Below are 24478 nucleotides of genomic sequence, written 5' to 3'. Positions count from 1 at the left end.
TCGAAAAAAAAACATGTTTATTCCACTCAAAGTTGTTTTCCCGTGATTATAATTATTATCAGTTAATTCAAGGTGAGATAATTAGTATAAATGCTTATGCTACAGTAGAATGTTTATTATAGTGGTGTTAGAGAGGCAGGAAGGCACAGTAGAAAACCTAGTTCTAACTTTGAATCTCTATGTGTACAGTACACTAAAGCAGCAGTGACGATTATGACAGTTGAGACTTGAATCTAGGAAAAAAAGTAACAAACAAGGCACGGAAAAACCTAACCTAACCTAACCTGCGTGCGATGCCATCATATATACAGTATATTATGTTGTCAATGTGTACAAGTCATGTGACTTTTTTTCCTGTGACTTTATTTCCGTTCACCTGAGAACTTACGGCATTCCACCATTTATGAAAGACGAACCATACGAAGTTGTTATGGTAGAGTTAATTTAGCTTAGTTTAGCTCGCCTCCCACGGCTACCATTTACCATCATACACGGTAAACTGGTCCCGGTTGCTCACAACATACACAACTATACTGTAGTATGAACCAGTGAGCGACAGCTTTGCCCAAAAAAGCAAGTACAGTATTGTGTTAGAAATAAAACATTTTTGGCTGGTTTATACATAAATAGAAGTTTAAAATAACAGAAGAAGAGAAAGGCGTAAAACATTAGTAAAATTCTATATTTATTTGTTTTATTTTTAAGTGGACATCGGTTGCCATAGCTGTGACAATATATTCCTCTACTTAAAATCGATAAGAAAAGGTTAAATAATTATTAAAAATCACAGTGAAGTAAATGATAATGACGAAAGAGAGATACGTTTTAAAGTAACCTTGCCTTTAGTGACAATATGTAACAGGCCTCTAAATGTATTAACGTGAGTTTATCGGGCCAAGTTAGACTCGTGGCCTTGGGCAGACGCTGAAGCAGGTTGTTTGTGCGTGAGTCAACACTACCACCACCTGTCACCACCACCTCAACATAAACACTCACGGAAATACTCAACAAGCAGCCAGTTGATGTGCCAACACATAACCTTCCGTAAACTGATTTTTCCACCAAATGTAAACAGTTTTTTCCCACAAGGAACTGTGCAAGAACGAAGTCAGATTTGTTGTACTTGTTTTCATTAAACACTTGTTGACTGTAACTCTTTTACATATAGTGAAATTTGCCTTCTAAAAGAAACCATAAATGAAATCTAGATGAAAAATCGAAATAATGCAATATTTATAAGATCAAGATGGACTCTAGGACATGCGCAGTGACTGATCAGTAGACTGCGTAGTTGTATATTGTTGTGTGAACATAGCTTGTACAGTTGTATATTACTGTATACGCAATGCAGTATCCCATTACTGTAGTGAATAATCATCGCTGAATCACACGCTGTACTTCTTGTGTAAAAAAACAACAACACTATACAGTGTTTTAATATATACAAATAGATAAATATGCACTGATTCACGTAGGAAAATAATCACTAACAATTATAATGAAATTTTGACGAAGAAAACTAAATCCAATCCTATACACAATTTTATCCATTCCAAGCTATCCAGCCTAAGCATACTTCAGTGTGCAGAAAGTAAAATAACTGAATGAACTTATGTACAATATAATTTTGTATATAAAAGAGAACCTCAGTAACGAGAGGATGCGCTGTCAATTCATTTTTTTTTTTCAATTTCAATTGTTTATTCCTTGATAGAAGAAGCGGGATCCTAGTACTGTCACTAGGTACCCCTGTACAATGACACCAGAAGCATCTGGCAAGTGTGACAAGTATATACAGTATAAATATTATAAAGGGGCTTAATAAAGCCTAAGGAAGGAAGGATATTCCTTTAACATATAATCAATGTTATTTACAAAATATCTGGCCAGTATGGGGAGGATCATCGTGTCTCCGTCATAGGGTCGTGGAGTGGTGGTCCAGCAGGCGTCACGGAAGCGTTGTGTGTAGGGACATCTTAGGAGGTAGTGGATAAGGGTGCTGCTGTCGGGTCTTCTGCATAATGCACAAGAGCGTTGCTCAGGTGATGCGGGGATACCAATCTCCCAAGCAAAGTCATACCCAATGATGATACGGGCAGCAATCACGTCCCCTTTCCGCGACCCTTTCCCGTAGACGTACGAGAGGTCAGGAAGTTTACGGAGGACATCGTACCAGGTGAGCGGGGATGCGCTGTCTAGGTATTTTCACTCCACGACCTTCAATTGTTTCTGTGGTGGCGAGGCTTCCCAGCGGTAAGTGTGTGTTCCCCTCCGACTCCGACACCAGACAGGGGAATGTTCAGTAAATAGCCAGCCACCCTCTCTCTCTCTCCGCTCAGTCGTTTTCGTTTCCCACTGACCAAAATAGAAATCGTTTGGGACTTCGTACCGTATAGAGTTAAGTAAGGATAATATGCCCTCTCCCCTAGATGTGTAGATGCGGGTAGACGGGCGTAACACTCACCATCTTGACTTAATCTAAACCTTTTTACTAAGTAAGGTATAAATAGCGTAGAAATTTGTCGGACGGGTTGCTTATGCAAACTTTTCTACACACACACACACACACACACAACACACACACAACACACACACTAACACCATATTTCTTCTCAAACAAGGTAATGAAAAGCGAATAGGATGCCGTCTTTTAATTAATTATTTCATAAACCCTACACAACAGCCTTAATTAACAAGGTCTAAATATATTGTTAATCTTTCTATCCTTGTAACCAAACCCTGATGTTTACATTATTGTCAAACCGGGAAATGCAGGTAATATTCCCTCGATCTAAACACTAAACATGAGATATTCAAATGTTATGCTAATTTTTACACGCCGGGTTTACGTTTTCAAATATGCACAAAAGAAAAACATATTCCCGTAATTCTCCTAATATAATAACTATTAGGCTAATTATTATTTTGTTATATCGATTCCTCACATTTCTCTCTTTTTCTACATATTTGTACTTTTTCTCAGGCAGTGAAACAAACATATTCAACACTATTATTGCACAGGAGCTGCAGTTACTGACATAATCCAGAGTTACAGCAACCTTGCTTTTGTAGTACTGTAGTGATAATAATTCTGAACCTTGTGTAAAACTTGGAATAAACAGACGAAACCTTAGTGTCACCCCTTTTCCATGAAGAAAATATACTCCATCAGCAAGTCCTCATGAATTTCAAACATGTTGTGTATACAGTTCTGTAAACTTCAAGAACAGATCAGGTTAATTCACTTGTTACACCTGACACCCGGAGGTCTACATGCTAGGATACACTGGGATCAGTACTTATTATTTACTAAGCATCATAATGTGGTCTGTAGAACGTTTATATTTGTTGTGACATCTAAAGCGATCACAGTAGCAGCTGAAACACCACAGTACTGCTATATCTTGCCTTTTACATTGTCCATAAACCAAATGTATTCGAGCTATGTTCTACAGACTTTTCAACAACCTATTCCAGCAGAAAACTGTATATCACTGAGCATGTTTACGGCTGTCAAGGTTGTGAGAACACATCCAGCCAGCTGAAGGCGCTGTCGTCGCTGGTGGTGCCTTTATTCCCCGGAGTGGAGCCTTTAATCCCTGAAACTGATTAATTTACGACTATGATAACTATTCCCCGTCACCCACTTTACTTTCACTCTCCCCCTGTGGGTATGAATGAAATCGAATCTTGACATTCTCGGTGGTAACGCTCGGAAAGGCGCGCCCTACAGTGACAGAAGCTGTAGGTTGTCGAATCGTTGTGGGGTTTCATGTTCGTGCGTGATATCAGTCTCCCTCTCCCCTTCCCTCATAGATAAACTCTTAGATGCTCCACTGGTTGATAGGTGTGTTTTATCGTCACTAGTTAAGCCAGTTCGAGGTAAATATAATGTACGCATCTGTGTGAATATGGGCAACTGAAGGATGTTATATAATTTAGATGGGACAAGCTAGTGTTTACCTCAACAGTGACGTAGCTGAAACATAATTAACTTGGAGAACGCATAGCCAACAGTGCCAGGAGAAGCTGTCATGCCAAGGTCGTGGGTGGTTGTTTTTGCCGGGAAATTTGCCCTTGTACACAGCAGGGGGGAAGAGAGAGGCAGTACACAGTGGATAATTTCGGGGGGGAAATTATCGTGTTCTATTAATTTCTAAGCAGCGAAAATGTTGCCTCTGTACTTGGAAAGCAAAATTTTCATAATTTACTCGGAGTTTATGAAGGACACATTAAATAACTGCTATAGGGAGACTAATGCACTGTATGGTGAGGTAATGTGTCCCACCAATCTCTGTTTACAACCCAGTGTGGCCGTAGAACTCAACCAGTCAAGCAATTGTTTTTTCTTTGCGCCTGAAAAAAAAATGGCAGAACTGATAATTTGGGGAAAATAATTCGATTTTTGTCCATCAAACAAATAGCTCTTGATTCGCTAAAGGGAGGTACAACACTGTTTCCTTGATACATAGGATCCGGCTTTTCAGAAATTCGTACTTAACACTTTTCTCAAAACTGAAGCAACACATTCAACTGACTCATAACTTATGGTCAACCTTGCGTGGGGGACAATAATGAGTAATGGATCAGTTCGGGTAGAGGCGTTACTACATACACTCAAGCTTAGATATTGTACGTATCTTGATCTGCTCAATGCTTGTCTAGGTATCTCTTGAATGTTAACACGATGTACGGTAACAAATCTAGGGTTCAGATTACATAACGTTCATATATGGATTTTGATCTCGTAGTTAAAGATGTAAGAACGCAGCTGACTGACTGATATACTTTAAAACAGATATTACGCCCATAGGTACAGACGTTCACATAGTACCAGCCAGGGGACACTACTTACAGAATCTTTGTGGATCCAAACAGAGATGAGACAGAGGGATGATAGAAAGTAATTTTATTTTAGCAATGTCGTTGACAGTATGACTCAGTGCACCCTAACTCGAGTTGCTCATCTTCGCCTCCGTCGCACTACCACACACACTACGTTTTTTAAATACCCGTATCTGCCCACGGCGCGTTTCACAGGCTGTCAGGCACAGATACGGGAAGTGTCTGGTTTGAGATGACAGTCACCGTGATAATACATCGCGTTCGTTTACGAATTATAGAAACTTTTTGTCGGATGGGAGTAATCATAATATATTTACCAACTTTTCTCTCTAATAATTCTCTGCCTAAAATGTAGTAAAAAAAAAGGCTCATTGCTGTTTACAGAATAACGTCACAGATGTAACCTCAAAGGCACAAATATCGTACAAACGGAGCAGAAAAATAAGACGCGTTAAAAGACATGAGAGAGCATAAGAAAATAGAAGAAAACAGGAAAAACAGGTTGTGAAAATATCTTTGTTAAATATATAAATGAATAAGATGACTTTGTCAATAAAAACCTTGGTCATCAGAATTATTTCTTAACAATTGAATAGCTTTTGAAAACATCTTTGATGACCACACAAAGATGCGCGTTTGAGTTTCACCACAACAAACCTAAGATGCTATTGTTACTTCATACAGTATTTGTGTTTTTATTGTCAAAGTTAAAGGTTAAAATTTATATCTGCTTAACCAAGAGATTACTACCTCTGGATCCAAATATATTGTACATCTTATTACGGCAGACACAGAATAATGCAGACGTAGAATAATGCAGACGTAGGATAATGCAGACGTAGAATAATGCACAGAATTTGTTTAATGACTAAAATTCAAGGCCGTCTGTCTACCGTCGATATGATGGACAAAGTATATAACCCTGACTTATGTGTTTGTGTTTACATTTGTGTATGCGCGTGCTTACGTAGGTTATAACTACTTGTGAGTATAAATGGCCATGTTTGTGTTTCTGTGTTTTATATGAGTACATTTGAGTTCTTATGATTTAATGTTTATGAATGTATTTGTAAATGCACGTAGTGTGTGTGTGTGTGTGTGTAAACTGTAAACGTACGTGTGTCTGTGGGGGTGCGCCGAGTAAACCACCTCACACCGGTTCCTGCTGTAGTATGCCAACATCCCAGTAAGCGACTACGTGCGCTACAAAAGTACAGTCAACCCACCGTATATACAAGCGTTGACTCACTCAGAGGTCGCGTTGAAGTGCAGCCATTGCCACTCATGTCAACAAGATCAAGGACTCGGAGCTGTTTTTGCTCACACTGATAAACAAATTACTAATAAAAAAGGGGGAGCGTCATTTTGTTTATATCGCGGACAGCATCCTTCAAGTGATCACTACACGCATCTCTAGTGGGTGGCTTAGTTAGAATTGGGCATATTTTTTTGTACAATACGACCATATCTAGGTTACGGCACCACTTTTTTTTTTACATCCTATACTAGATTAGGTTTTTTGGGTTCATGTATAGAATCAAAGTTAAGGTGCTTTAGAAATGCAGATTAAAGTACATTACCGTCATGTCTAGTTTAAGGCATCACCTTTACGTGTACAGTATATGACTAGACTGGACAGGGTTTGGGTACATTACTGCTACAGGTTAAAGCACATGTATTATACTGTCACCTTATATAGATTACTGTACTTGGATCTACTGTAGATTCATTAAAATGTTCAGGTGACAATATTCCCCTAATTGGAGACGTCACAACAACTGGTTTATTTAAGTTTCGACACAGATATAGAGCGAAGGTGGCATAAAGGCTGCCCTAAGACTTTATGCTTAAAGGTAATATATATATAATATATATATATATATATATATATATATATATATATATATATATATATATATATATATATATATAATAATAATAATAATAATAATAATAAATAATTAGTTTTATTTAGGTGCAAATCTACGGTCATCACAATCCATTTCCACGTATACCTCCTGTGTGAGCCTTTTTATAACGGACTCCTGTTCTTTGACTTTCGGTATTTTAGATCACTAGTTTATTTTTGTGCCTTAACAATAAACATGCCAATGAAAACCTTTTGTCAGTATCACTTGGACGCTTATTGCGCCTGGTTGTTTAAAGAGAAGCTTATTCTTAAGCTGTCGCTTCAAGAGCTCAACATTGGCATGATAATGTATGGAGGCTGTATATGTATAGGAAGTCCTTCTGTATATGTATAGGAAGTCCTTCTGTATATGTATAGGAAGTCCTTCTGTATATGTATAGGAAGTCCGTTAAATGTGAAACCCTCCCATGAAGCTTCTGTTAACCAACAAGATTGATAGACTTAAGAAGACATTATATACTATGCATAGAAAGAAGATGAACAGTAAATGGATACATGTAGATATACCAGCCAAGGTCAGTAAAATAAACAGATTGATGGATGAGACAGCTATAAGGCTAGACCAGCGAGTGGAGTCATAGTAACACAGCGTCTTAGAAGAAACTTTACTTTTACTTTTATCCTCTTCACCACTGATCAGCTCGTTAGCCGCTTGGGCGATCGTTTACGTCTGTTGGCAAGTACTGGGCATGCACTGGCTCCTGAATGTATCTGAACCTGCTCCATTGTTGGTCAGGTCTGGTCTTGAAAGAGCTCACACTCGGTGCCTTCACCACACTCTCTGGCAGATTGTTCCAAGAGTTCACAACTCTCACTCCGAAAAATTTACCCTTCACAGTTATCGGGACTTGCGGCTTCTTTAACCTTGAGCTGTGTCCTCTTGTGGGGCGAGCGTCTGCCAGCTCCAGGTAAGGACACTAGACTGAGTAGTGCCCTCTGAGATGCTTGTACACCTCAGTCAGATCTCCCCTCGCCCGTCTGTAGTACAAGCTAGGCAAGTTCAGGCGCTTCAGTCTCTCCGAGTAGCTGAGGGGCCGCAGTGCATGCACCAATATGGTGGCCCTTTGTGTTTCTAGTATTAACACAACTGCTTGAACAACATCTAGCGGCATCGACTTGTTTGCTTGTTGTTCAATTGTGAATTGAGGCCGGATTCAGATAGTCATCCGAGACCTCTTATTCTGTAACTTATTTTCTGTCATCATTTATCTCTAATTTTTGTCTATTTATCTATAAATATATTTAATGTCAATCTTCGTTTTTTTCTAATTCGTCTTAATGTCTTTCTCTGGTAATTTTTCCTTGTTTTCTGTCTACATATCAATCTCTATTAACTTTGTTATCTCTACTTTTACCTTATTATCTATACTTTAATTATCTCACTCTCTCTTTCCTTTCCTCACATCTCGAGGTAAGACTGTAATTAAACATCGACCTTACGTTTAATCTCAACCTTACCCAGTATCGTGAGTATTAATTATTAGGCCTCATTGGAATGCAAGTTTATTATTTGTACCAAATGGAGATGGGAGAACATATTTAATCGACTTAAATTAGATACGACTTGTGTAGATTCTTCGAGGTCCAGAGGTGTGGACAAGTAACGCATTTTTTTTCATTTAAGACAAGAATATTAATTTGGTTAACAAAAATGTCATCAAATTTGCACTGGGCATGTAGCTCAACTAGTATTTTTCTATTTTGGGTAAGGATGGAATTTGACGTATTCCTCGAGACAATATTGTTGAGGAACTGTTCTCTCTCTGGGTTTCACTTTCATCGACTTTGTGCTTTAAATAAGCGTGGGTGGTGTGTTTACTGAGTTGGCATGTGAGACAGTAGCTTCAACAGAGTTATATAGACATTCCGACTATTTTTCTTGGCATGTTTTGGCAGGATCCTGCTTGTGCCCTCCCACTCTCTGTAATTGAAATGCTTTACACTAGGGATACTGTATACAAAAGCAGAGCTAATGCTCTTAAAAACATTATATTTAACCGTTTCCATAATACAATACATTACAGAAATTTTGTCAACCTACTTTATCACTGCAATTATATACTGCACACACAAAATTGTGACCTGACAACGTGACCTGTACTCAAACTACACTTGCCTAATACACAGTGGAAATTACAAATCAACCCAGGGTGTCCATCACTTGGGCCTGGCATCAGGTATATCAGAAACAGGTTAAGACATGATATTTATATCTTCCCAGTCGGGATATTTATGAGCCAGTTGGGTTTCTACAAGAAGCCAGTGCTGATATGGTTAAACTACTGGTACTGGCTCACTCGAGATATTTATCACAATAAGGATTTAATCTATGCCCAAAGGACTCTCGAACCCAGCATGACAATCATTCCATCACCATACTTATGCTAAATCTATACAGTACAATAGTTTGCAAATTATTTAACATCCTAACGAGTTTGTATGAAATAGCTAATGCTGCACAAGCACCATTTATTGCAAATAGTACTATATACAGGTAGTCCTGTAATGTATATATGACAGTTGTTAGTTAAAAAATATATGATTTCTTGCTGTATTTTCTTCTCCATTATTCCACAGCTTGGATGTAATCAATTTCAAGTGAAGAACTGCCACTCTGCTTGAAGTCACTGTATACACCACCCACTATCTGCAGTATGGTAGAGGTAATGTCGGAGGTGTCCAAGGGCTCAGCACCAGGGACTTCAACCCCTCGGAAATAAGGTTTGAACTTGTTGAATTGTAACGTTACTACTGTCCATTCGTTCTTCGGGATCTGAAGAAAAAAAAAGACGATGTTATCATTAGAATTTAAACTATTTTCACCAAAACAATACAATATAACAATGTTATAGGTACAGCACAGTACTTGGACTGAGTTTATTGAATATAGAACAGAAGAAAAATGGATGCATCTTACTAACTATAACTGCATATATGAAGTACTGTATTATAAACTTCTCAAGCCCATTTCTATTTACTGTAGTACTGTATTAATGAAGGGGGAATTGTTGTTTGACCTCACATACAACAGTCCTCTTGAAGCAAATACTGTATCAATACTGTACAACTTATCTTCTACAAATTTAATGAACACCACCTTAGAATGTGAAATATTTTAATGATAAAAATGAAATGACAAAACCTGTGATTAGAAAATGAATTACTGTACATTACTTGCTATAAACTTTTCTTGCCTACATCTACAGCCAAGCAGACACTACAAAGATACATCGTGTATAATAATTTATCCTCTTAAATGAGTAGTTACTTCCTGTACTGTTCCCTTAATTACAACTCTCGCTCTTCAAAGATTGCTTAAAATGCAAAGAACACTCATACATTATCAGTCAAAGTTAGACCAACAAAACCATTTAAACTTGTACAGTACTGTACAGAACTTGGATGCCTCAGATTATAAGAATTTCACACACTATTTTCCTAGAGGAATGACAAAATTGATATGAATGATTTCCAATTGTTGTAACAGTTTCCTCCCCAGATAGCTGAATAAATTGCTAAGTAAAAGATAAAAGTGACACTAAGAAAACAGCATAATATAGAATTTTCACTAATACAGTACTGCATTAGGAACTCTGCACATTTTTGATAAGTAGTTCAGTTACAGTTCATCCCCTGTAGTTTGACTGAAGATTATAGAAAGATGATACTGTAATATAGTACAGTACTGTATTTAAGAGTAGATAGTGAATATCCACCATGTTTTATTATGAGATACAATAAGATTTACACACATAAAATACAGTAATGTATATAATTAGCAGTCAAGGGTACCACCCCTGATATTTACCCAAAGAATATATTTTATCCTCCATTTGTACAGTAACCATCCCATTAAGAATTATTTTTGAGGTGTATGAATGATAAACTTGAGGTTTTAGAAGACTACTCTTACCTCATAGAAAGCTTCATAGGATATACTTCCATCACCTTGCCCCTTGTGCTTGAAGTTGACCTTGTAAATGTAGTTTTCTCCCTGACCACGGACTTTCAACTCTATTCCAGAAAAATAGCTCAAGTTCCATTTATCGTGGTTAACAAACCCCACAAACCCAGCACCATTAGGCTGTGGGTTGATCATGGAGAACATCACTGCTCTCTGGAATAACTGTGATTTCTGGAAAGTTGAGAGAAATGCTTTAAAATTTATTAATTTACTGGGAAATTATCAAATATTACAGTACTGTAAATATAGTTTTATCAGTTCTAAAGAGAAACCCTTTTATATGAAGAAGATAATATTGCTGTGGTAGTTTTTCAACACAGAGATGAAAATACAGCATCCTTGACCACCGAAGGGTCAAGACGTACCTGGCGCTCCTCTCGGAGCAGCCAGGTCAACTGTTAAGTTGGCCCATACCAACCCCCTCCCCTGAACCCTCCTCCCCACCGGAATATCAACAAGTTCTCGCCAGAAGTTATAATTTCATTTAGGAAAGGAACGGAACCAGTGTTAAACAGAGGTGAACAGTGGTGGACAGTGCTTAAGTCAGTGAGAACAACTCAACAGTAACAGTCGTACCCAAGTTAACCTTCACACAGTGAGGTCCCAGGTACCCAGTGATAACGGCCCGTGAGACCCAACAACAACCAGCGATGTGTTAATCCGTCTACGATTGGAAGGCCTAAGACCAAACCTCACTCATATAACACCATCTGTGAGGGAATTACTACACCACATGTCCCTCATAACACCATATGTGAGGGAATTACTACACCACGTCAAGTCCCTCATCACACCATCTGTGAGGGAATTACTACACCACGTGAGGTCCCTCATAACACCATCTGTGAGGGAATTACTACACCACGTGAGGCCCCTCATAACACCATCTGTGAGGTAATTACTACACGTGAGGTCCCTCATAACACCATCTGTGAGGTAATTACTACACCACGTGAGGTCCCTCATAACACCATCTGTGAGGGAATTACTACACCACGTGAGGCCTCTCATAACACCATCTGCCAGGGAATTACTACACCACGCCAGGTCCCTCATAACACCATCTGAGGGAACTACTACACCACGTGAGTTCCTCCTAACACCATCTGGGAGGGAGTTACTACACTACAAGTTTATTGTTCAACACCTACATTAATCTGTATGTTCACTGTATGTTCCTTTACCTTTCTCTAATGAAGGCTTTTGTTAAACCACCAATGTATGTCTGACGTGTGTCTTGGATACCCACAAAATGTTCTATACTACTGAGGGTATACACAAACACTTGTTATCTTAAAAGTAGGTTCTATTCTCGTACGGGAGATATATATACAGTAGGACCCAGGAGCTCGCTTCAATACCACGAAGACTCTGTCTTCACTCTCTCTATGTATTACTGCGCGCTGGGATGTACAGATGCCAGCATTCACAAGCTGAATACATAAAGTATAAATATGATAATTTATATACATAACATAGTGCACAAAAAATGGAATATTACATAGAATTAATACATGTTCTGTAATACTTTACTATACATAATTAATGGAGTAATATAAGAGAAATATAATAATACACAGCTGAAGGTACTACTTTGTGTCCATATATATCATACAGTATGTAATAAGTCATTTATGTCCAATGTATATTTTCAGCCTTCGGGCTGCAGAATTTTTTCAATAAACCGTTAATTATTATTATTATTATTATATACTGTACTGTATTAGGCAAAGTAAAAATTAATAGTTCAGCTCCAGTGACATATTAGGTAGAGAAGATAATACAAGTAATTTTCTCTTCATGTATTAAAATAAATTACTGTAAAATATATGCTAAAATAAGTTTATAACGAACACTTATATAATAGTATATTACAGGGGTATTCAGGTATGCGATTCCTTCTTTCCTAAATTTATCTTTTACAATTTTGTTGCAATGTAAAGCACACTTTAGAGTGAAATTTGAGAATACAGTAATTAGAGAAATGTCTGAGTTTTGCCCTCTACCCAGGCAGATTCTATAACATAGTAGTACAGGGTAATACAAGACTACTGACTGGAAGTTGGTGTCCTCAAACAAACCCATAATGCTAGTCTATTTTAGATGCACTGATCACCATATTGTTTGCTATTAGAAGCTAGAGGTCTTATTCGAAACATATTAGTTCAATCAATATATAACACCCAAGGCTACTCTCAACCATTTGTCAGTCTAGGTCAGTCTACCATTTTCTACTTTAGTTCTTGGATGACCGTGTGAAATGACAGGTGTTTTAAGTCTTTAGTGGATATATACTAATCAGATGGGGAAAAAAAAAAACCTGAAACTTGGCCACAAAAAATTCTCATAGACCAGTTACATAATGACACTCCTGATAAGAAAGTTGACATGTGTAGTACTCTCACGTCTCTCCCATGACCGGCTCTTCACTCCTCTCCCCTCAGCTCTACATCACTACACAAAAAATACTAGAGACTGTGATTATAGATTATGGTTTGGTTAGGTTAGGGTTACTGGTACTTTGGCTAATTATTTTTTCTTCAAATTTATGTCTATTTGGTAAATCTAAATTTGAAAGAACATAAAACATTTAACATTATCATAGAAATAGAGAATTGGAGATTAATAAACACCTCAGTTTTAAGGGATATCAGTTTTTGTGGACAGAATTTCCCATATTATTAAATTTCACTTAAGTGTCTGTTGTATTTATTATTTACTTGCATATCCCACAGTGAATTCCATCTACTCTACTTTCTTGTTTTCCTTGTTTCTTTTATAGTATTAAAGAGATGTTACAAGGTTGGTAGGAAGTGCAGGAAGCTTTTTATAGGTAAGGTACTGTAATAATAATAATACAGGTTTACAATTACATAGGCATGTATATAAACTATGCAGGAATACAGTTCAGTGTGAATGTAGACAATGTGGGTATATAAGTATGGTGTGCAGTACAGTACTGTATACAACAATGGTAAACAGTTAAGCAATTAAACCAAGGATAGCCAGCAAAGCTGTCAGGTGGTTTTTTTCCAGGACGATTCTTTCTAATATTTGGAGACAATTTCAATGTCCCTTCATGAGGAAAAAAAAGCTGATTTCAATCAAAATACAGTACTGTACTGTATATGAGTATTAGAGTTCAGGGTACAGTATAATAATCTCAGTAGACCTCTGTAACAACATTCACTCAAAATCCTCCTACTTTATTGTTACAGTTTTATTTACATAACTATAATTAGTTCCAGATTACAGTATATTTCAATGGTTGTACTGCACTCACCTGAAGGACAAACGCTCCTTTTGACATTCCAGGTGTCCGAACAGTATCAGAGGACTCTTGCCAGTTTTCCAAGGAGGAGATTGTGCGAAAGTCATACAGCATTTTGCTCTCTGTACCACTGCTTGACAAGGTACTAATAAAAACAAAATTATTTCACAATATTGTAGTTTTAAAAGTTGTTGAGACAGTAGCTCACAATATCAGATGCATATTGTACCTTCCAATATTCTGTACAATACTGTACTGTACTGTATTATTCAGTTAACTCAAGGTTTGTACAATATTTTCTTGAATACCTTAATTTTACTTATACAAGTACAGTACAGTACAGTACTTTACAAATAATATTTTTAAACATATCTTAGAATACCCTGTATTGAAAGTCATAATATTCTCCTGTATACAAATCTTGACAGTCAATCACAACAGTACCCCAAAACTGGACAGTATTTCCAAAAGAACTTACCTGAAGGCAGTAGTTAGGCAAGACATGCTGAAGCCAGTCGAGGCCACCAGCAGAAGTAGAGTTACACGCATTCCACTCATATCTCTTCCTGTAAGACAGTTTGTTTGGTTAATAAAGGCTGATGTTTGGAAATGCAATGTGAAATAACAAATCACAACTTTCAACAGAAACACATAAGAAAAAAAATCCTGATGATCCTATCATAGATGCAAAGAACAGTTTTAAAGTGAATGTCTTTTTCAGGGTAAAACTTGACACTTTGTGCATCCAGCTCTCTGAGTGCTTTAACAGTGGTGCATGGTTATTGTCTGAGATAAACTTACAAAATGAACCGTATGTTTTGCTTCTGTGCATCCTAATAGTGATGATGGAGTCATTCATACTTTTGCCAAGATGAAACAGCAGTGTATGGTTATTGTCTGAGATAAATTTATATAATGCAGTACAGTAGTCTAATTTCTATGACCCATATGTTTTGCTTCAGTGTATAGTAATAATAATCATTGACACTTTTGCCAAGATGAAACAGCAGTACGTACATAGTTATTGTCTGAGAAAAACTTACATAATGCAAAACAGGTACAATATATTCTGCTGCAAATCGTACAGGTCAATGACAAATTAGAACTAAAATAAGGTTAATATATAGGACTAACCCACGGATAGGTTATTTTTATTACTGTTTATTTTCTTACATTATTTTCATCAGTGGGTTCTGATATGATAATCATTTATTGTGCAAATTTTTCGTTTCTTAGATAATTATGTGCCTAGGCACGCACTAGTTTGTCTTCCGGGCAGTAATGAGGCCGCGCTTAGCTGAGGCATTTTTACTGCGACCGGGGCAGTTTGTTTTTCAGCATGTCGTGTGAAGGTTGTCGCCGGTCTTACATGGACATAATTTGCGAATTTAGGGATAAAGACAACGAGACCCTTCAATTGTTCAAAGACCACGACATTGTTCTTTTAAATAGGCTGTCCACACTGCAGGAATTCCAGTGCTTTCAGACTGGAAAGAAATTTGTTCATTATTTCCTCAACAACGTGGCTCGTCGTTTCCCGCCATCACAATAAATCATTCCGCCACTCGGGCTGCATAGCGCCGATGCGGCCGTATCATCACACGTCCAGAAAATGCCTCAAATTTCACCACCATATCATAGTAAGTTCTTTATGTTTAATATACTGGGAGGCTCCTAAGTTAGGTAAGGTTAGGAAGGTTTGTTTGGTTAGGTTGTTTAGGTCTGTTTTTCAGACCCACAAATGTTAAGTAATATTTATTTTTAAAAATAAAATTTTTTTAACACATTTGCACAAACTACAACTGTGTCCTCTATAAAATATCAGTGAAAATCCGGCGTTTTTATAATCGTTTTCAATAAATTTCAGCCGCAGGTTAGTCCTACATAATTACCTAAAATATTATTCCTCTTGGTAAATTTGTTTTTGATTGCCCCACTCAACCTAACCTAACCTAAAAGGTATATTTAAAAAAAAAGCAAAAGTTGTGGGGCAATTAAAAGCAAAAATATCTTCCTTTTAAATACAGATAAATATTTATATGTTTCGAGTGTTACATTATGTATACTGTCATAATAATACACTGAGAAATTTAAAACACTTTTGCCCCCCCCCCCTTCCCCCCTGCTCCTAACCGTCTATGAGCATTTATTTCCCTTCTACTCAGTTACATGTCTTACAAAACAAGAGCCTTATGTTATTATTAAACTCACAAGCAGGACTGTGTTTCTTATCCGTGTGGGTTCAGCCAAGGCCTTCTATACACAGGCCAGTGGCTCCAGCAGGCAGCTCCCATTACACCTTGTTATTTTTTTGTATAATGTTGCGTATACAAGTTAAGGTAACACATTGACTTTACTCATCACATGGGAACTCTCCTATGGTATTTTGGATGGTAATTGTATGTAAATAAATCTCAATCGTTTTAATAATTTTTTATATAATTTTTTTTACATAATCTATAATTTTATAACTGATAGGGAGTATCAGGTGCCGGGTGCCCCTGAAGTGTGTGCCACAACATTGTTATTGGCGGCGCCTTACACCACCCCCGGCCTCCAGTGTCAACAACAGGAGGTGTGAGGCGCCGGAGGAAAAGTCTGTTCCAGTAAAGTGTAAGTGGTTGCTCTCTGATCATGGTTAGGTGAGGTTGTAGAGGATATTACAGTTTATATAAAGTTAACTTCAGGTAAAATATTATTTCATTAAGCTTGTTACGTAGACTAACCGAGGCTTAGGAGAACTTGAATCAGGGTTTTTATGAGGTTAAGAAATAACTTACCTTTACTCTTCTTCATGACTGTACAGAAGTTTTGACGTTACTCGAGGACCCCACTCCCCATCCATAACTAGCAGTTTAAAAACAATAACGTGAAGAAAACTAGTTTCTTAACTCAAGAATATCCAAAACCAGATGAAGGAACTCCAACTTTCGTAAACTTTGTATTGGTGGTATTTCCTGGATACAATTTTGAGTAATAAGTTTTGACACCTGAGAAAGCCATATTTGTGCTTCAACTGTTGACAATGGCATCCCAGCGACTTACCGAATGCTTCCCCTTCAGCCTGCCAAACCTAATAAAATAATATACTGTACAGTACTTCCATCCTAGGAAGGTAAGTTTGGTTGATTCATATTATCTACGACAAATAATATAATGTAAATAACACAATATGGTATCCCCAGGAGCTAATGTATTGATGTAGATGTATGCTCATGACTAGTAAATTGACAAAATAGTACAGGATATTTTGAACATTGTAATCCCTCCACCTGGTTTTGGATGTTCTTGAGGTAAAATACTATACAGTTGCAGATAGCAAGTATATTGGCTGTAAATCTAACGACTGTCTCATCTAACAGATTTCAACATGCCGCCATCAGAAAAGAATAAAAAGAAGAAACGTCCATCATTTTTGGAGAAAATGAATCATCTGAGACAAGAATACTTCAGGAAAGACTTCATTATTGGCCTTATTGTAGAACCAAAATACTTTTGGCTATCAGCTATTGTGTTCCTGGTGGCAGAGATAGTTGTCAACATTATGATTATCCACAATGTGAAATGTAAGCATTAGGCTTGGGTATGAAGAGTGATGGCTTTTCTTTTAATTTATTAATATTATTAAGATTGAGTTCTTTTAAGTTATTTTAGATACTGTGGGAAATACTGTAAATAAAACTTTGTCTCTTTGAAAAGTCATAACTGATCCTACTATAAGATTCAAATTGCCATTCCCATGAATAAAACGTTTTACAATATGAATACTGTAGAGGTACTTTATAATGTATATGTTTATACTGTACAACAATAAATAGTACACTATAAGGAAAGTAATAAAATGCATATACAATGTATAAGTGCTATCATCATTGTTTTATGATGATACTTACACTGCATACTGTAGAGTATTTCAACTTCAAAACAAATGTGTCTGTTAAGTTGCGGACAGTACAGCAAGTTACAGCTTTGTATAGATTATCACACTAGTCATAAATGATAGTGATAATATTTAAGTTTGGGAGTATCCATGGCCCTCCTGCTCCCCCTCACATTACAACTGCCACTAGATTCTTTAATTACAAGGGAAAACAAGTGTAGGAAGTGACAGAAAATGGAGATGATAACAAATCCAAAGATACTATATATGCTCATATCTCCATGCAAACACACTACAGAGCAGTATACTGTACAGTACAGAAGTAGTCTAAACATTCACATTGATTTTTAGTGTTTCATATCACTTTATTGTGCACACTAAGGTGAATCATCAGGTTTGATAAAGTTACCCCCATGCTTATGAGTTATTTATTTATTTTATATTTTTTCAGATACAGAGATAGATTGGATAGCATATATGCAGGAGGTGGAGGGAGTGGTGAACGGCACGACGGACTACACTAAGCTACGGGGAGACACAGGACCCCTTGTTTACCCAGCTGGTAAAGTTAGACGCTCACTTATCTCTTCCAGTAAAGAGAGAATACGAGTGTGATGACTGGGTCTGTTAGAGAGGAAAGCCAAATGTACTGTACAGTGGATTAACAGAGTATTGAACATGTATGGGAAGTGTGAATCAAAGACTGTGGAAAGGTCCGGGTTGTCTCAGGAGTATGTGTATGCTGGAAATTGTCAAGAAAATGTGATAAAAGACAAACTGCCTAACTTTGGGAAATGACCAGGTAAAATAGAGGTGTATCAGGAGCCAGATATATGTTCAGTGTATATAGCAGAAGTCTTTTAGTATACTCGTTTAAGTACTGTACTCTATTGATAAATAATGAGTTCATTCATGGTCTGGTGCTAAATTACTTTTGTTTCACAGGTTTTGTGTACATGTTCTTGGGGTTATATCACCTGACTAGCAGAGGCACCAATATCCGCCTTGCACAGTACATTTTTGCTGCCTTCTATATCATCACTTTGATGCTGGTCTTCAGAATATTTCACAAGAGCAGAAAGGTATATTTTTAAACCTTACTCTACCTATCTTCATATTTTTACCTTGTAACAAAAATTGGCATTTATTATTAGCAACATTCATGAATCTGAGTATTGTTACACATTCCATACTTTTCATCCATAGCTGTTTGTTAATTTTTTTTGCTTACTGCCATATTTCTCACTCAGTTTTCAACATTTAGTCCATAACAATGTTTCCATGTTGCTGAACTGTATTCCACATAAACCAAATTTGCAAATTCTCCCAAAAAAAATTCTGGACAGCATTCAGTAATTTTTCACCTTACTAATAGCCAGTTTCACTCTTTCCTTCCTTGTTATTTTCCATCATTTACTTTGACATTCTTCATTACATCCTGTCCTAAACTGCCCCTCTCATCTGTTACAATTTTCTGTTGTTCAAAGTATTTTCCCCTTCTACTGTACTCTTTATATCCCCTTTTAACTGTACAATATAGCCTTTCTTTCATTATTAACTGCCATTTTCATATGTTTTCTTGATTTTTCTTGTCCTTGAAAATATGAGACACCCTTTCCCTCCCTCCTCATTTTTTAATTGCTTTTATTAATATTTTTAAAGTCTTTTATCATTCTTGTAACTTTCCTTTTAGTCTTATTTTACTCTTTCCTTCTTTTGTCACTCAATTGTAAATGGAACATAAGCCAGAACTTAAACTTAACATGAGATTTTACATCACTCAACTATGTAAAGCTTCTCTCATTTATTTTTCCACTTTGCAGCTCCCACCATATATTCTGATATTTTTGTGCTGCACCTCTTACCGGGTCCACTCCATTTTTGTGCTGCGCTTGTTTAATGACCCGGTGGCTATGATGTTTTTCTATGCTGCTATGAACTTCTTTATAGACAACCATTGGTCTCTGGGAAGCCTCTTTTACAGGTAAGGAAAGTCACGTTTGGAATTTTTAGGTACAGTATTGTGTGATATTTAATTTAATGTACCGGTAAATATTTTTTGTGTTAACTCGGAATAAAGGATACCGTGTTTTCTTTTTATGAGATAAAGCTTAAGATATAGTATATTTTAATGGCCACCCAGGATGCTCAGAGGTGCATTTTAGGCTCTACTGTACAATTTTCATAATTTTCAGTGTATTTATTATTATTATTACAGGACATATACCTGTATAGTGGTGTACTTTGTCTGAAAATTCCCCAGTTGACCCAAATTTTCCCTACCTGAAACGTATTTCCCAATAAGACATGGGTGCTTCCATTTGATGTTTTTTTCACAGTGTAGTCCCGCTATGAGTGATTGTCATATAACAAGTCTATCAGTGTGGAGAGTATTAAAAAAAAATAAATGATGGATTAATTAATATTGGCTCTTTGATATTCTTAATGTGTGGGAATAATTTACAACAAAAATGGAGGAGGTGCTGCATTCCGTGGTAGATTGATTGATTTGCATATTTAGAATTTTGATAATTTTCCATCTTACAACCTAGTTTGTTGCTTAAGAATTGTCTCAAAGTTATTTTTGCAATATGAAATTTTGTTTCTTTACAGTTTAGCAGTGTCTATTAAGATGAACATCTTACTTTTTGCCCCAGCCCTCTTGTTGGCTTACTTCCATTGCCTTGGTATAAAGGATACCATCAAGCAGCTCATTATCTGTGCAGGAACTCAGGTAAATTCTTAGTTTAAAGTTGTATTAAGGGGTCATATCAGGGATTCCAAGTTGCTATGACACTGTATTTGAAATTGTACTTATTTTAAAAGATGTAGAGAGTAAATGAAGAAAAACTGAAGTTTTATATTTGTTTTAGGTTTGATATCCAGAGTTGACATACAGTACACATTACTGTGAATCTTTCCAAGTGTTATACATTATAGTTGCATGTGGAGGAGGAGAGTAAGTGGGTGAACATATGCCTGTGTGTAAACACAAGATCCAAAGAATGGGAAGACTTATTTGACTGAAATTTAGCACATGGGTTGGGCATTGCCCGAGGAAGAATTATTTAAAATTTGGAGAAAGTCGACCTTTAACAACTTTCTTGGGCTATCCTTGATGGCATCAACTTACTGTTTGTCTTTGTATACCTACACTATTTATGTACTTGCTGAAACAATGTGAACTCATAGAGAAGACTGGCACCGGTGTGTGTTTTAAACAAAATATATAAATGTCTTTTCCACTGATTTTACTTCTTAAATTCTCCTACAGTTGGTGTTAGGGGCACCTTTCCTCATAAAAAATCCAATAGGATACTTAAAAATGTCTTTTGACATTGGCCGTGTATTCCTCTTTGAATGGACGGTCAACTGGAGATTCTTATCTGAGGAAACATTTGTAAATCCCTGGTTCCACTTACTCCTGTTAGCTGTACATGTGGCTCTTCTCGTCGTCTTTGCATTCACCCACTGGAACAGGTAATGAAAGTACAGTTTTGTGTATTTAGATGAACCTGTGTATAAGGGGCATCATAACTCTATTGTCAATCCCTTGGACTCCCCATCCAAAAAGTGCAAGTTGAGTCATGCACTGTCATGGGAATATTACAGTATATAGAGTCCATCACTTTGTCATTTTATGCCCAGGATAAATCAACCTGTTTTAAACTTGGTATTGTATATAGTTACTTCATTAAGCTGTGATAATCAGCATAATGGATGTATTACCTAGGATGTGTAAATTTCTGCAGTACCCCAACTAAAAAGTGTCCTTGTCCCATATAGTGGAAAGAAATTTGGTTTTGTAAGTGTATTACATTCAATTTTATTGGGTTCAGCACTATCACACACATATACTGTACTGTATATATTTTAAAGGATATACAAGTAGTAACATTTCATTGATATATTTTATTTAGGTACTTGGCCAGCTATGCCACACTACAGAATATTGGCATAGACTCAGAAATGGGGTGCCAGCTCTTCATACTACCACTGTTCGTGAGCAACTTGATAGGGATTGCAGCAAGTCGCTCCCTTCACTACCAGTTTTATATCTGGTACTTCCACACCCTCCCATACATGTTGTGGACTACACGTTTCAGTGTGACTTTTAGGTAAGATCTTTATTGTAATTTGTTGTAGATAATGCCAATGATGAGTTACCTGAAATGCATGGAAAAGAATTATGAAACACTCAGGCAATGCAAAAATCTTAACAACATTTGGATGGTCACTTTGTTAAATCTCCTCCAACAGTTTTTCATGTTAATTTCTGAATCATAGCACAATTTGGGGTGGATAATGGTGTGCTTATTTTAACATAGGCTCTGTCTATATTGCTTCACACAATACAACTTATTACAAACTAACACTAAAAGTTTGTGGGAGTGACTTTCAGTTGTTGCCAGATACATGAGGTCCTTCAGCCTCACATTCGTGTTAAACAGTGATCACAACAACAAGTTCCTGAACCAAGCTGATCTCTCTGATTATTTAATTTTACTTTACAATAATGTTAGGGAAGGTTTAAAGGATGTACTGTACTGTACAGTATTATTCTTGTTAAATTATTTATAATTTTATTTAACCCAAACTCTACTCTTGTAATAATGTTTAATGTTTAGATGGAAGGAAACTATGGTCAAGTATTAGTAAAAATTAATTTTATTATTAATAATTTTTCATTTCAGGCTTTTGATACTTGGTGTTACTGAGTTGTGTTGGAACACTTACCCTTCCACTTGGTGGAGCTCTGCACTGCTCCACTGCTGTCACCTCACCGTCCTGGCTGGCATCTACCACAACCGTCCTACAGATAAGCGCACAGAGAAACTTAAGAGAGCACTTGAGAAGACCAATTAATAAAGTTGTTGGTGCACATTTTGCTTCATTAATCTTCTTGAACTAAAATTTTACCTGTTGATTATTTGAAATACATTATTCAAGATTTAAATTTACTTTAATTATGAAATATTGATGAGTTATGACTGTACTCTGTTACAGTGTTTGGCTTTTATGAAAACATTCTTTTAAGTCTATCTCTCAGTCCATCCATTAGATTTGCCTAAGTAAAATACAGGTAAGTGCACTTATTTGAACATTTTAGCACAGTACAGTATTGGCAATGAGTAAATAATTTCCAGGGTGTTTGTTGATGCTTTTTTTTTTTTTTTTTTAAGTTGGTCAGATAAATAGGAGAGCCGGGGGAAAAACCAAGAACCAAATACTTTAGTAGAACAGAGTGAAAGAAGTTATGGTGGGGAGGACGTCACTTATAGGGGAATGTCAAGAGTTCTGAAGTCTTTACAGTGGTTCCTCGGTTAACGAACACAATTCGTTCCAGAGGGTCATTCATTAACCAAAAATTTTGTTAACCGAATCCATTGTTTCAATGGGATATTGGGTTCCAGCTCACCAAAAAGTACATACAAAGTAAAAAAAAATGCAGTAAAGTACACTTACTTTGAGGTGTGTATGTAGAAGGTTCCTGGTTGATGATAATGTTGGGAATTAGAAGTGGGGGTGGAGGAGAAGGGAGAAGAGAAGGAAGTGGGGATGGAGGAGAAATCACCTTTCAGGGGACCCATGCTTGATGCCGTCATTTCACCACTAAAATTTGAAGTTCACAAGGTGTAATTCAAGATTATTTTTTTCAATCAACACTGCACTGCACTATATATTATCAATATGTTAACTAAATTTCAGAATGACCAATAATTTCAATGTAAAAATGCAAAAATATTCAAGACACCAACAAAATAGTTGTTCACTCCACTGTCAACAAAGCCCAACTGACGCCCGGTGGCTGAGTCAAGTGGCTGATGGGCGCACAAAAAATTAGTTCCCTGTACTGTACTGCATATATTATCAATATGTTAAATAAATGTTAAAATGATCAATAATTTTAATATAAAAAATGCACAAATATTAAAGAGCAACTTTCTTGACATTTACTCCACTGGAAACGAATGTAAACATAGAACAGATTACTGAATTGGCAGACTAGCCCATCAGCTGATCAGCTGATGCTCACAACAAAACGTGTTGTTCGTAAGGATTTCATTAATCGAAGTTTTGTTTGTTAACCGAATTGAAGATCCTTATGGGAGGTAATTCGTTAACCGAAATTTCGTTAATCGAACCGTTCGTTAACCGAGGGACCACTGTACTGTACTGGCATGGAGAGAGTGAATTTATAACAGCGCTGTAATTGGGTCAAACTTATCCCTGGAATGACCCTCACTTACATTAATATTTTGGGTAGGTTGTTAAGGATAGGTTGAATTGAGGTTAGATTTTGTTAGCTTATTTATCCAGGGATTTGTGAATCCCTATTATATCTCAGTATTAATAATATTTACTTTTGAAGGCACATAGAAGAAATACTCCGATGGTGTATGTAAAAATCTTCTACTTTGAAAAGCAGTACTGTAGTGATATTAGACTTTATTTGTATTAGACTTATATTTAATAAGTTTCAAACAGTTGACTTTACAATGGCATCATATTTTCAGTTCATTTATATTATTTATTAAACTGGAGGATATTTGTGGAATATTTTATACATGTTGACCCAATCAATCA

The 24478-nt window shown here is 36.6% G+C and overlaps 2 protein-coding genes across 3 annotated transcripts; one reads left to right on the top strand and one right to left on the bottom strand.

Moving 5' to 3' along the window:
* Positions 1-8745: 8745 nt before the first annotated feature.
* LOC121861347 lies at positions 8746-16367 on the bottom strand. The gene is made up of 5 exons (XM_042358999.1): positions 16222-16367; positions 14489-14576; positions 14023-14155; positions 10689-10910; positions 8746-9548 (listed from the first exon to the last, which is right to left on the bottom strand). Exons 2-5 carry the CDS (start codon positions 14566-14568, stop codon positions 9342-9344), a joined length of 642 nt encoding a protein of 213 aa, XP_042214933.1. The 5' UTR covers positions 14569-14576; positions 16222-16367; the 3' UTR covers positions 8746-9341.
* Positions 16368-16474: 107 nt separating this feature from the next.
* LOC121861329 (lethal(2)neighbour of Tid protein-like) lies at positions 16475-23077 on the top strand. 2 transcript variants are annotated; one of them, XM_042358980.1, is made up of 9 exons: positions 16475-16623; positions 17373-17576; positions 18342-18452; positions 18836-18972; positions 19714-19874; positions 20504-20624; positions 21165-21370; positions 21811-22008; positions 22585-23077. In XM_042358980.1, the coding sequence occupies exons 2-9, from the start codon at positions 17381-17383 to the stop codon at positions 22754-22756; spliced, it is 1302 nt and encodes a 433-aa protein (XP_042214914.1). In that variant the 5' UTR covers positions 16475-16623; positions 17373-17380; the 3' UTR covers positions 22757-23077. The 2 variants fall into 2 exon arrangements, with proteins under 2 accessions (XP_042214914.1, XP_042214922.1); XM_042358988.1 differs by lacking the exon at positions 16475-16623 and adding an exon at positions 16822-17125.
* Positions 23078-24478: the final 1401 nt, after the last annotated feature.

This window comes from Homarus americanus, unplaced genomic scaffold (assembly GCF_018991925.1).
Source record: "Homarus americanus isolate GMGI-L3 unplaced genomic scaffold, GMGI_Hamer_2.0 scaffold40248, whole genome shotgun sequence".
Lineage (NCBI taxonomy): Eukaryota > Metazoa > Arthropoda > Malacostraca > Decapoda > Nephropidae > Homarus > Homarus americanus.
Note: the sequence above shows the minus strand (reverse complement) of the source record. Positions and strands in the feature narration are given on the sequence as shown.